The 13,366-nt window shown below is 45.1% G+C and overlaps 1 protein-coding gene across 3 annotated transcripts in view; it reads right to left on the bottom strand.

Moving 5' to 3' along the window:
* The window catches only part of LOC144692974 (galactocerebrosidase-like), a 62,994-nt gene that overhangs the window by 19,546 nt on the left and 30,082 nt on the right, over positions 1-13,366 (bottom strand). For 2 of the 3 annotated variants that reach the window (XM_078562181.1, XM_078562183.1), the window contains 3 exons: positions 12,188-12,318; positions 11,428-11,583; positions 10,680-10,804 (listed from right to left, as the gene is read on the bottom strand). In XM_078562181.1, coding sequence (XP_078418307.1) covers positions 10,680-10,804; positions 11,428-11,583; positions 12,188-12,318 — 412 coding nt within the window. The remainder of the gene's footprint in view (positions 1-10,679; positions 10,805-11,427; positions 11,584-12,187; positions 12,319-13,366) is intronic. The other variant, XM_078562182.1, reaches the window with a different exon arrangement.

Genomic DNA, 13,366 nt, shown 5'->3' with positions numbered 1-13,366 from the left:
ATGAGGGCATACAGTCGATGTGGTGTACATGAACTTCCAAAAGGCATTTGATATGGTGCTGCATAACAGGCTTGAGAATAAAGTTACAGCTCATGCAATAAAAGGGACAGTAGCAACATGTATACAGAATTGATTGTGTGGTAGGAAACAGTAGTGGTTAATAGATGTTTTGCAGGCTGGATGAAAGTTTGTAGTGTAGTTCCCCAGGGGTCAGTGTTGACACCTTTGCTTTTCCTGATATATATTAATGACCTAGATCTTGGTATGCAGGGCACAATTTCAAAGATGATACAAAACTCAGAAGCATTGCGAACTTTGAGGAGGATAGTGTAGAACTTCAAAAGGGCATAGATAAATTGGTGGGATAGGCGGACAGATGGCAGATGACGTTTAATGCAAAGAAATGTGAAGTGACTCATTTTGGTAGAGAGAACATGGAGAGACAGTGCAAAATAGGGGGTACAGGAGCAGTGGGGCCTGGGTGTATGTGTGCATAAGTCATTGAAAGTGCCAGGATAAGTTGAGAGAGCAGTTAACAAAGCATACAGTTTCCTAGGTTTTATTAACAGGACCATAGAGTACAAGGGCAAGGAGGAGGAGATGGTATAATAGTATTGTCACTGGACTAGTAATCCAGAGACCTAGGGTAATGCTCTGGGGACCCGGGTTCAGATCTTTAATTTGAATTCAATAAAAATCTGGAATTAGAAGTCTAATGATGACCATGAAACCATTGTCGATTGTTGTAAAAACCCATCTAAAGGAACAATGTTCTTTAGGGAAGGAAATCTGTTGTCCTCACCTGGTCTGGCCTGCATGTGACTCCAGACACACAGCAATGTGGTTGACTCTTAAATAGCCTAGCAAGCCACTCAGTTGTATCAAACCACTACAAAGTCACAAAAAAGGAATGAAACTGGACGGACCACTCAGCATTGACCTAGGCACTGGAAACGACAGTGGCAATCTCAGCCCTATCAACCCTGAAAGGTCCTCCTTACTAACATCTGGGGGATAGTGCCAAAATTGGGAGAGCTGTCTCACAGACTAGTCAAGCAACAGCCTGACATAGTCATCCTCTTACCTTACAGATAATGTCCCAGACACCACCATCACCATCCCTGGGTAAGCCCTGTCCCACCAGCAGGACAGACGCAGCAGAGATGGCAGCACAGTGGTATACAGGTCAGATGGGAGTTGCCCTGGGAATCCTCATCGACTCCGGACCCCATGAAGTCTCATGGCATCAGGTCAAACATAGGCAAGGAAACCTCCTGCTGATTACCACGTACTGCCTTCCCTCAGCTGATGAATCAGTGCTCCTCCATGTTGAACACCACGTGGAGGAAGCAAGGGCACAGCATGTACTCTGGGTGGGGGACATCAATGTCCATCATCAAGAATGGCTCAGCAGCACCACTACTGACCGAGTTGGTAGAGTCCTGAGGGAACCAACAAGAGGGAAAAACATACTTGACCTCATCAACTTGCCTGCCGCAGATGCATCTGTCCTGATAGTATCGGTAGGAGTGACCACCGTATGAGACGAAGGCGGAACTTCACATTGAGGATACCCTCCATTGTGTTGTGTGGCACTACTGCCGTGCTAAATGGGATAGATTTCGAACAGATCTAGCAACTCAAGACAGGGCATCCATGAGGCGCTGTGGGCCATCAGCAGCAGCAGAATTGCACTCAAACACAATCTGTAACCTCATGGCCCAGCATATCCCCTACTCCACCATTCCCATCAAGCCAGGGGATCAATCCCAGTTCAATGATGAGTGCAGGTGGGCATGCCAGGAGCTGCACCAGGCATATCTAAAAATTAGGTGTCAACCTGGTGAAGCTATAACACAGGAATACTTGTGTGCCAAACAGCAAAAGCAAAGTAATCATCAGGGCTAAGTGATCCCACAACCAACGGATCAGATCGAAGCTCTGCAGTCCTGCCACATCCAGTCATGAATGGTGGTGGACAATTAAACAACTCACTGGAGGAAGAGGCCCCATAAATATCCCCATCTTCAATGATGGAGGAGCCCAGCAGAGCAGTGCAAAAGATAAGGCTGAAGCACTTGCTACAATCTTCAGCCAGAAGTGCTGAGTGGATGATCCATCTCAGCCTCCTCCAGAGGTCCCCAGCATCACAGATGCCAGTCTTCAGTCAATTTAATTCACTCCACGTGACATCAAGAAATGGCTGAAGGCACTGGATACTGCAAAGGCTATGGGCCCTGACAATATCCCAGCAATAGTACTGAAGACTTGTGCTCCAGAACTTGCCACACCCCTAGCCAAGCTGTTACAGTACTGCTACAACACTGGCATTTACCCGGCAATGTGGAAAATTGCTTAGGTATGTTCTGTACACACAAAGGACAAATCCAACACGGCCAGTTACCGTCCCATCAGGCTACTCTCCATCATCATTACAGTAATGGAAGGGGTCATCAACAGTGCTATCGAGCAGCACTCGCTTAGCAATAGCCTGCTCACTGACTCCCAGTTTGGGTGCCTCCAGGGCCTCTCAACTCCTGACCTCATTACAGCCTTGGTTCAAACATGGAGAAAAGAGCTGAACTCCAGAGGTGAGGTGAAAGTGACTGCCCTTGACATCAAGGCAGCATTTGACTGAGTGTGGCATCAAGGGGCCCTAGCAAAACTGGAGTCAATGGGAATCAGGGGGGGAACTCTCTGCTGGTTGGACTCATACCTAGTGCAAAGGAAGGTGTGGTTGTGGTTGTTGGAGGTCGGTCATCTCAGCTCCAGAACATTATTGCAGGAGCTCCTCAGGGTAGTGTCCTCGGCCCAAACATCTTCAGCTGCTTCATCAATTACCTTCCTTCCATCATAAGGTCAGACGTGGGGATGTTCGCTGATGATTACACAGTGTTCAGCACCATTCGCGACACCTCAGATATTGAAGCAGCCCAAGTCGATATACAGCAAGACCTGGACAATATCCAGGCTTGGGCTGACAAGTGGCAAGTAACATTCGCGCCACACAAGTGTCAGGCAACGACCATCTCCAACAAGAGAGAATCCAACCATTGCCCCATTATGTTCAATGGCATTACCATCACTGAATCCCCCCCAATCAATATCCTGGGGGGGGGGGGGGGGGGGGTTACCATTGACCAGAAACTGAACTGGACTAGCCATATAAATACTGTGGCCACAAGAGCAGGTCAGAGGCTAGGAATAATGCAATGAGCAGCTCACCTCCTGACTCCCCAGAGCCTATCCACCATCTTCAAGGCACAGGTCAGGAGTGTGATAGAATACTTTCCACTTTCCTGGATAAGTACAGCTCCCACAACGTTGACACCATCCAGGACAAAGTAGCCCTCTTGATTGGCACCACATCCACATACATTCACTCCCTCCACCGCAGACACACAGTAGCAGTGACGTGTACCATCTACAAGATGCACTGCAGGAATTCACCAAGGTTCCTTCGACAGCACCTTCCAAACCCACAGCCACTACCATCTAGAAGGACAAGGGCAGCAGATAGATAGGAACATCACCACCTGCAAGTTCCCCTTCAAGTCACTCACCGTCCTGACTTGGAAATATATTGCCGTTCCTTCACTGTCATTGGGTCAAAATCCTGGAACTCTCTTCCTAACAGCACTGTGGGTGTTCCTACACCACATGGACTGCAGTGGTTCAAGAGGGCAGCTCACCACCACCTTCTCAAGGGTAACTAAGGCTGAGCAATAAGTGCTGGCCCAGCCAGTGAAGCCCACATCCCGTGAATGAACAAAGAAAAAAATGGTTATGATGAATTTGTAGAAGTCTCTACTTGGCCTCAGCTATTGCATCCAGTTCTTGATGCTGCACTTTAGGAAGGATGGTAAAACATTAGAGCGAGTGCAAAAAAGGATCACGAGAATGGATCAGGAACTTCAGTTATGAAGAGAAATTGGAGAAGTTTGGGCTGTTTTCCTTAGAGAGAAGATGGCTGACAGGAGATTTTATGGAGGTATTCAAAATTGTGAGGGGTCTGGACAGAGTAGATAGGGAGAAATTGTGCCGACTAGTGAAAGAATCAAGAATGAAGGGGCACAGATTTAAAGTGATTAGTAAAAGAAGCAACTGTGATAGGAGGAAAAACCTTTTCACGCAGCTGTGTGAAGAAGTTTTTCATGGGCTGAATTGTACACTCTGGGTGCGCCTGAAGTTGGCACGGCTGGAAGCGAATGTAAAATCCGCTCCCAGCCAAGATTTTGGTCAGCCAGTGTGAAATGTGCCCGGACAAAGGCTCAGCACTGCTGGTGGCGGCGGGAAGAGGGTGGGCGCCGATGTTACCATGGATGCTGGTGAGCACCTCCACTGAGTTCCCTGAAGGCAGACAGATGCCCCAGGAAGCTGCAGACCTCCAAACAATAAAAACACAAAAATGCTGTAAAAAATGTCCATGCAGCACAATCAAGCACTTGAAAGCATACCTCAAAAAATACCTCAAAAAAGTCCTCACATATTTCTTTTTATTTTAAATCCTAATGGAGATTTTCATCCCGCCCTTGGATGAGGTCTCAAAAATGTAAAGCTCACCTAGCCGATTGGCCCATCCGCCAACTATGAGGTTGGACGGGCCATGAAAAATTGCTTACAATTGGGCCGTTAAGGAGCTTAATTGCCGGTGGGTGCTCTTCCTACTTTTGTGTGCGCCCGCCGAGCGAAATATTGCACTAGTGCGTGATGATGCCAGGATATCATTTCGTGCGATTTTACACCCATTCAGGCTGGGCACACGCCCACCTGCAGAACGCAAAATTCTGGCCCATGTCTCCATTCTTCTTTTACCAATTACCCTAAATCTGTGCCCTCTCATTCTCAATACTTCTACCAGTGTGAGCAGTTTTTCCCTATCTACTCTGCTCAGGCCCCTTATGATTTTGAATGCCTCTATCAAATCTCCTCTCAACCTTCTTTTCTTCAAGGAAAACAATCCCAACTTCTCCGATCTAAGTTCCTCATACCTGGAACCATTCTCATGATTTTTTTCTGCACTATTTCTAATGTCTTCACTTCATTCCTAAAGTGTCACGCCCAGAATATGACCTAATACTCCAGTTGAGGCCAAACCAGTGTTCTAAGCAATTTTAACGTCACCTTCCTTGCTCTTTTAGTCTATTAATAAAGCCTAGGATACTTAATGCTTTATTAATCACTGTCTTAATCTGTCCTGCCACTTTCAATGACTTACGCACATATACACACAGCTCCCCCTGCTTCCACACACCCTTCAGAACTGTACCCCTCATTTTATATTGTCTCTCCAGGTACCCAAGAGAGGAGAATCGAAAGGAGGCATGAGAAGGATCTAGGAGGGGCAGAGAGAACAGAAGTAAAAAGATGTTGGAAAATAATAAAGCGGAAATGGAAATGGTGGGCTAGGTTCGCACTGGCAGCCAAACTATGTACATGAGAGGACACGAGAAAACAGGCCTATGTAACTTAAGTTATGTAGCATTAATTAGGATATATATATATATCCTGTTAGTGTAGAATGAAGAGAGAAGAATGAATAGAGAAGAGACAGTAGGATAGAGTCCACAGTTAAAGTCATAAGTCCTGTAGTTGACCTAGGAAGGTGGCATCAGCATGGATCATGTTTGCCCATTTCTTAGTTAGGCCCGATTTTTCAGCTCAGCAGGTGGGCGGGATTGGTGGGCCCAGGATCAGCTAGGAAATGCAATTGGCCCCAACCACAATTTCACATTGGCTGGCCAATTAACAGCAAGCCAGTGTGAAATGCGCACTGAAAAGCTCAGCGCTGCCGGGGTGGGGGTGGGAAGGCGGCGGGCGATGACGTCAACGCGAGCACAGGTCACTGCTGACAGAAAGCTCCCTGAAGGCAGAGAGCTGCCTCAGGAGCTGAAGAAGCAAAAATAAAAGTTTCAAAAGCTGGAAAAAAAAGAGTCCATGCATCATAATCAATCACCTGAAAATTTAGCTAATTTAGCTAATGCTGTCCACAGAAACTTATTTATATTTTATTTCATCACGGAAATCCCATCCTGCCCATGGATGAGGTTTGATGAAAAATGCAAAGGCCGCCTGGCTAATTCGCCCGTCCGCCAACCGTAGGGTTGGATGGGCAACGAAGAATCAGAGTCAATTGTGCCAATAATGGGCTTAATTGCTCTCTTAATTGTCGGTGAGCGTGATTTCGACTATTGCGCGTGCACATCAACCGAAATATCGTGCTATTTTACGCCCGATTAGATCAGGCGCGTGCCCGCCTGCGAGGCATAAAATTCAGCCCTTAAAGTAATTATATCTCCCAGATGTCTTTCTGACTGGCGTCTCGTCCTAAAACATTAATTTTACTTTTTTTCAGGTGCTGACAGACTTGCTCTGTATTTTGAACAATTTTTAATCTGAGACTTTGTATTTAGCTTCAGATCAGGGACAGTGCATCACGCACATTGCTGGGTCGCTGTCGCTGGGTCAAAATGCTGGAATTCCGTTCCTAACAGCACTGTGCGTGTACCTACTTCTGGAGCGGTTCAAGAAGGCAGCTCATGACCGCCTTCTCAAGGGCAACTAGGGATGGGTAATAAATGCTGGCCTAGCCAGTGAAGCCCACATCCCATGAAAGAATTAAAAAAAAATTGCAAACAATAGAAACATTTACAAAAAATTAGCTTCTATTTGTAAATTCAAGCACGTTTGCAGCCTGTGCTAATTTTTGAACTAATCTTTCATACACATGGCTGGAATTTCCTGGCCCCTTTGGTGTCAGGTGTCATGGCAGGTGGTGGGGGGGGGGGGGGGGGGGGGTGTGTGTGTGTGTGTGTGTGTGTGTGTGTGGTGGGGTAAGCAATATGGTGCGAAAGCCAAATATCGGTTTTACACTGTCATGAAACCAGTTTGCATTCATCTGCTCCACCCGTCAAAGGCAGCCTGCATTTCCCGCCACTGCATGTTGGGAACAACATTTTAATGCACTTGCATCTAATTAGAAGCCCTGCTTGCCAGAATCAACCCCCTCCACGTCAAATTTACCATCCATGTTGGTGTGACTTCAGAACGGTGTGCTTCACTACTGCCTTTAAAAAGCACGTGACGACCTGAACTTTGAGGGAAAATCGGAAGCGAGTGCACACAACCTTGTGCCATGCCCGCAAGCATTGCCTGTAGGACATCAAGGAAGAGGCACCATGCATCCGTGGGGGACACAGGCAAGACGCTTTTTCCCGACTGGCTTTCAGTGTGGTTCCGGGGCAAGGGCTCTAGTGCAGGTCAGGCCTGGTGGTGGGAGGGCAAAGCAGCACAGACTGAAGAAAGTACACAAGCACATGCCGGGAAAGGGTGGGGGGTGCGGTAAGAGAAGCGGCCACACACTTAGAAAAGATTGTCAAAAGTGAATATTCTTCTGCTGCCAAGACTGTTCAGCTGCAGCTCCACTGACATGCTTGGAATCGGGACTCTGAAGCTTTAGTGCCCACTCATGCAACACGAAAGCATGAAAGTGCCACCAATGCTCCAGAACTTTTTACCCATCGGGCACAGACTGCAAATTAATGTGCGTTTTAGGGGGCAGCAGAGCAATTGGCCAACTGGGCAAGTTGCAGAATCCCCTTGCGGAAGAAGGTGGCCATGGCACAGTCACTGGTGGAGATGCTCACAGCCCCTTGCAATGTCTTTATTAAGGCTTGGACCAGTATCCATTATGGTTCAAGCTGAAAGCGCAGCCTTGCAGTGTGGGTTAGGAGAATGGCTGCAGCTGAGCTGAGAGCACAGCACGCAGTCCAGTGGCCGAAGCTGCTGCCAATTGGTCATGTGGAGTGGGGCAGAAGTGGGTGGGGTTTCGGACAGCCAATGAGCATACTACACACTGGCCATTTAAAATGAGGTTCCGTTGCCTCGACAGGTCGGGCGGAGCACTGCAATACAGTCCTAGAGGGTGTTGCACATCATCATCGCTTGCTGTGTGTTCCACATCCTGGAGCTGCAACACAGGGGGTGGGGAAGGACCTTGCTGAGGACATGGAGGAGCTACACGTATCCTCCGATGAGGAGTATGTTGAAGGGGATGACGATGAGGAGGTTCTGGAAGGCAAGGATGCTGGCGATGAGGCCATCGCACTGGCCAGACGAGGCAGACACTTGGGAGGCTCTCATAGCCACAAGATTCGTGGGAGATGATGACAAGATGCAGTGAGGACAGTCCTGACATCCTCACCTTGCATCTTTGAACGTTTGGCTCCAGTCTGGCTGATGGCAGCGTACTTACCCGCAGTGCTAAGGCTCATTTCATGGAGATGCAGCGAAGGACCTTAACAGTCACTAGATTCCAGGAGGATGATGACGACATGCAGTGAGGATATTCCACAGATCTTCACATTGCCTCTGTGAATGTCTGACTCCTGTCTGGCTGAGGGCAACTCGCTTGCGCTCTGTGATCAGGGTCATATCATGGAGATGTAGTCGTGTAACTTTAAATGTACCTAATCCTTTGTCTGCCTTCAGCACCTGACTCCTTGGAGCACAGCGTCACCGGTCACAGATGCTGAAGAGTTGTGGGGCCAGTCCCACCTCAAAAAGGTGCTAAGAGCACAAAGAGAATGACAAAACTCTGACGCCTGCCCACGACATTCTGGCAGCAATGACAAGCATCATTGAGGTGCAGACATCACTAATGTATCCAGTGAGTGTGAAGCCACACCATCACTTTGGTCTGAAGGTTACACATGGCACAGAGAAGAGTGAGTTGGTGAGGCCACATCTCGAATATCATATGCAGTTTAGGTCTCCTTATTTAACGAAGGATGTTAATGCATTAGAAGCGGTTGAGGAGGTTTATTAGATTGATACCTGGAATGAGTAGGTTGTCATATGAGGAAAGGTTAGACAGACTGGGCTTGTTTCCACTGGAATTTAGAAGAGCGAGGGGTGACTTGATTGATATGAGATCCTGAACGGTCTTAACAAGTTGGACGTGGGGATGATGTTTCCTCTTGTGGGCGAGTCCAGAACTAGGGGGCACTGCTTTGAAATTAGGGGGTGCCCTTTTAGGACAGGGATGAGGGGAATTTTTTTCTCTCAGAGGGTTGTGTGACTTTAGAACTCTGCCTCAGAAGGCAGTGGAGGCGGAGTCATTGAATATCTTTACGACAGAGGCAGATAGATTCTTGTTAGGCAAGGAAATCAAAGGTTAATCGGGCGTAGATGGGAATGTAGAATTAGTAATACAAACAGATCAGCCATGATCATATTTAATGGCAGAGCAGGCTTGACAGGCCGAATGGCCTACTTCTGCTCCTATTTCAAATGTTTATAGGCCGTGGACTGAGTCACCTGCCTTTATCTTGTGTAGGAACCAAGGTTTCACATATGAGGGTCATGAACGCTGCTCATCATAACAAGGAGCTATAGACAAGGAAACATTCTTGGGAGTTTATTTGCAATAGTGAACATTAAGTACAAGTGATTAACACTTGTGCCCAGGCTGTCCAACTACATTTTCTTAACCTTCCTAACCCTGCTGCTACGCCTTGGTGTGAATCAGAGGGCAGTGATCTGGCGCGTTTCCCTGGAATGCTTATTAATGGGGCGGGACACACTAGGAATGGGATCGTAAGGCGCGAAAAACCCATCATTGCAGCCGGCGGGTAAAACGTCCTGTTTCCCGCCTACTATCGCATTTTGTGCAAACATGGGACGATTCCACCCCATGTCAACATAATGCACACAGACACAGAGACACATTCAAAATATACAGTCAGACTTGTTATGGCATTGACATATTTAAGGGCTAGTTAAGTAAGCACAAAGAAGAAAATATGTTACTCGAGTTAGATGAAAAGGGTAGAAGGAAGCTTGTGTAGAGCATAAACACTGGCCTGTCGGGCCAAATGGCTTGTTTCTCTGCTGTAAATGCTACATAGTTGATGACTAGGTATGATTAAAGCTTGTTGTTTGTCAGACCACCTACCCTGCGATGGCATTATTTGGTATACTGAGGACCTATGGCACATGCATAACTGCTCCATTATTGTTGCAGCTCCCACGTGCCACTGGGAACTCAGTGAGCTGTATAAATGTTTTGTTTAATGTCAGTTATCTTGACCTTTGATGACAAAGTTCTAACAGTATAATTAACATAACTTGCACATACGAGTTAAAATCTGAAGAAATGTAGCTTTTAACATCTCATTTAACAATTTCCCTGTGACCAAATGGTTTTTCCAAAACAAGTTACATGATAAAGCATGTTCAACCAGCTAATAATCACCAACTGATGCCTTTAGATCTAAGCGAGGAACAAGAAATGACAGCATTAGCACCAACTTCACAAATTGGCAAATGCGGCTTACTAAAAAAGAGAATTGAAGACTTAGGAAATATGTTTCTACGGAATATGCAGAAAATTTATAACTAAATGTACTGATATATGTTAATTCAGTTATGGGGAAAAGGTAATGAGTGGCACAGATGTGTGCCAGCGCAGACACAGTGGGCTGAATGGCCTCTTTTCGCACCATAACTTTTCTGTGGTTCTACGGCACCAGGTAAATTGCTCCTACAGAGAGCTGGCACAGACTCAATAGGCCGAACAGCCCCTTTCTGTGCTGGAACAATTCTGTGATTAGTGGAATATGCAGGGTGTACAATTTTTGGAGCACATGAAGTTTGAATTTTAATGAATATTTATTTACCTGTAATCCAAATAGGTGACTGAACTTCATAATGTCCACTCCATGGTTCATCTGCAGTCATCAGTCCATCCTGACCAAATGGTAGATCTTTATAGTAACTTGCCACCAAGTTCCATGAGATAGTACTAGCAGTGGAAAAGTAATGCAGTGGAGAATGAATTTACAACAGAGTAAAATTTACCACCACAATGAACACTGATTAAATTTTAACCTTATGAGATATTGCCACCTCTTTTAGTCTGCATATAGGCAACATCATAGGTTGTATAGCAGGTATTAGAGATGAAAACTGCAAAGCTCAGGCAGTTTAAGAATATGCAAAAAGCAGTTTGCTTATTTGATGTCCCTGCTAATGTATGCAGTACCCACTTCTCCAAAACTGGTACACACTGACAGAAATTTATATGAACTATGGCATACATTGCAGCAACTCATCAAGATTACTTCAATAGCACCTCTCTCCTTGCAACTCGTGCTACTGATAGGGACAGGAGAGCGAATGTCATGGGAACACATCAGTTCCAAGTTCCCCTCCAAAATGACATACCATCCTGATCTGGACATATATTGCCATTCTGTCATTGTCATTGGGTCAAACTCCCTACGTAACAGCATTGTGGGAGAACCATCATCCCAAGAATTGCAATAGTTCAAGATCTTTCAGATCCCAAGAACCAAGTTTGTTTTAGAATACTGCTCAGGGATGTATGTTTGGATTTCTATTAACTATATCATGCTTAGTACTTACGAAGTAATATTGCCATTGATGTAATTCTGGTTAAGTATACGAGCCCAGCAGCCTCCTCCAACATTATTGTTAACAGTACTGTAGTCTTCAGATGACCATAGCTTCTTCCGAGTCTTCTTAGCATTAGGGCTTGAAAATGTTCCAGGATAATGGGCTCTTAAGATATAAAAAGAAACATTCACAATAAACCCAAAAAGTTTGTATTTCATTATTCATCCAGTAAGTCTTCTAATTTACTTTAAGTCGTCGGGAAACACAAACTATTTTAAAAACTAATGACAATGGTAGTGTGCTATGAAAATCATGTCCAATCCCATCAATTGCAACTTGAGGGCTAAACATTAACAGCAAAACATGAAAACTCTAGTAAAACCATAAGGAGTTAGTCTCAAACTTAAGCAAGTCAGTATCCTATATAGAAGAATTAAATATGTATGGATCAACATATAATTTGGATTGGATTTACCACATTAAAAGGACAAAAACATTGACCTGCTCACTTATCCTGTTTTCCATTTCTTCCCATTTCAGGTGTTGACTGACACGTATAACCCAGCCAGGAGGATGTATAGTTGGACAGCAGATGCCTCCACAGCTGAACAAATGTGGGATAATTCAAATGTCATATTTCAAATTCCAATATCAAGACAAGGACCATACAAGCGCAAAAGGCCTGGCTGTAATTTTCTTCTTCCCCAAAGAAGTATTGCACTAACATTGTAAACCTAATAATTTTTAACGCCATGTGAGAAATGCCTACCCTATAATGTCGACCACATCATATAGTTCAGTATCGTGAAGCACAGACCAAGATATTGGTTCCCAAAGATTATCGCTGGCTATGATTTTCACCTGCTCTAGACCCATTTTGTCCATGGTGTATCTCAGCAGCTTGGCAGAAAAAGACAGAGAAAGTCATAGGAAATGTTAGCATTTTAGTTATCCTGGTGTAATGCAGTTAAAGTTAAGAGTGAAGAAAACAAGCTTCTAAGGCAGAAACTACAATTAGGAAGTGTCTGTAGATAATGGACTGTCATACATAGCAGCATCCATCTTTCAGAAATGTTTCAAAGATGTGACTTTTTAAATAACAATAAGAGTAGCTTGAAGGTGCAATGTTCTCCTACAAATTGATTACAATCCCTGTATAATTCCCTGCACAGATAACTTGCTTTCACCCTTCTAATTTCAAGCAAAACTGCAAGCTGGTGCATAAGTGAAACATTACAAACAGCCTGAGGACAGGCATGTTTTCATACTGCAGCATACAGAACACATCAGCACAGAGACAACAGATTAATTATAGCTGAAAAAAAGAGACGTGCTGTCAAAGCTTTTTGTATTGCACTCATCAGGGAAGACACAAGAATGCCAAATTTAATAGGGAACAACAATTTATACTGCATGAGAAAAGGGGTGCAGATTAGTTGGCAAGTCAGCTCTGATTGGTTGAGACATCGGCATGGCAAATGGCATTGGCATGGCTATTGTTCCCCATGCTTTTGATTATTCAAAAGGGCAATATCTGGATATATTCATTTTGCCTGCAGAGGACAGCATATGCAGCTTCTAGCAAGTGTAATTGAGCTACATTGAGAGCATGACTGTCTTGAATTTGTTGTTAGTATAATTATCAGCCGGGTTCATAATGTAACTCACTTTTTTATTATGCTTGCTAGGAGGTACATATATTCATATGCCGGGACCTGTCCTGTACAGGCTAAAGGAATATGTCTGGACACTGCACTTTTTATGAACAAAAAAGCATGGGGCCAATAGCTCCCTGGTGTATTCACCGTGGCAACGTCTTGAACAATCACAAATCAACTTGCCAAACAATTAGCACCCCTTTTCTCATGTAGTATAAACTGTTGTTCCCTTTGAAGTATGGCATTCTTGCGTCTGTCCTGATGAGTGCAAGATAAAAAGCTTTAACAAC

The sequence above is a fragment of the Cetorhinus maximus genome, chromosome 18 (genome assembly GCF_964194155.1).
Source record: "Cetorhinus maximus chromosome 18, sCetMax3.hap1.1, whole genome shotgun sequence".
NCBI classification, from domain to species: Eukaryota; Metazoa; Chordata; class Chondrichthyes; order Lamniformes; family Cetorhinidae; genus Cetorhinus; species Cetorhinus maximus.
This window is presented reverse-complemented; position numbering and strand designations above follow the sequence as displayed.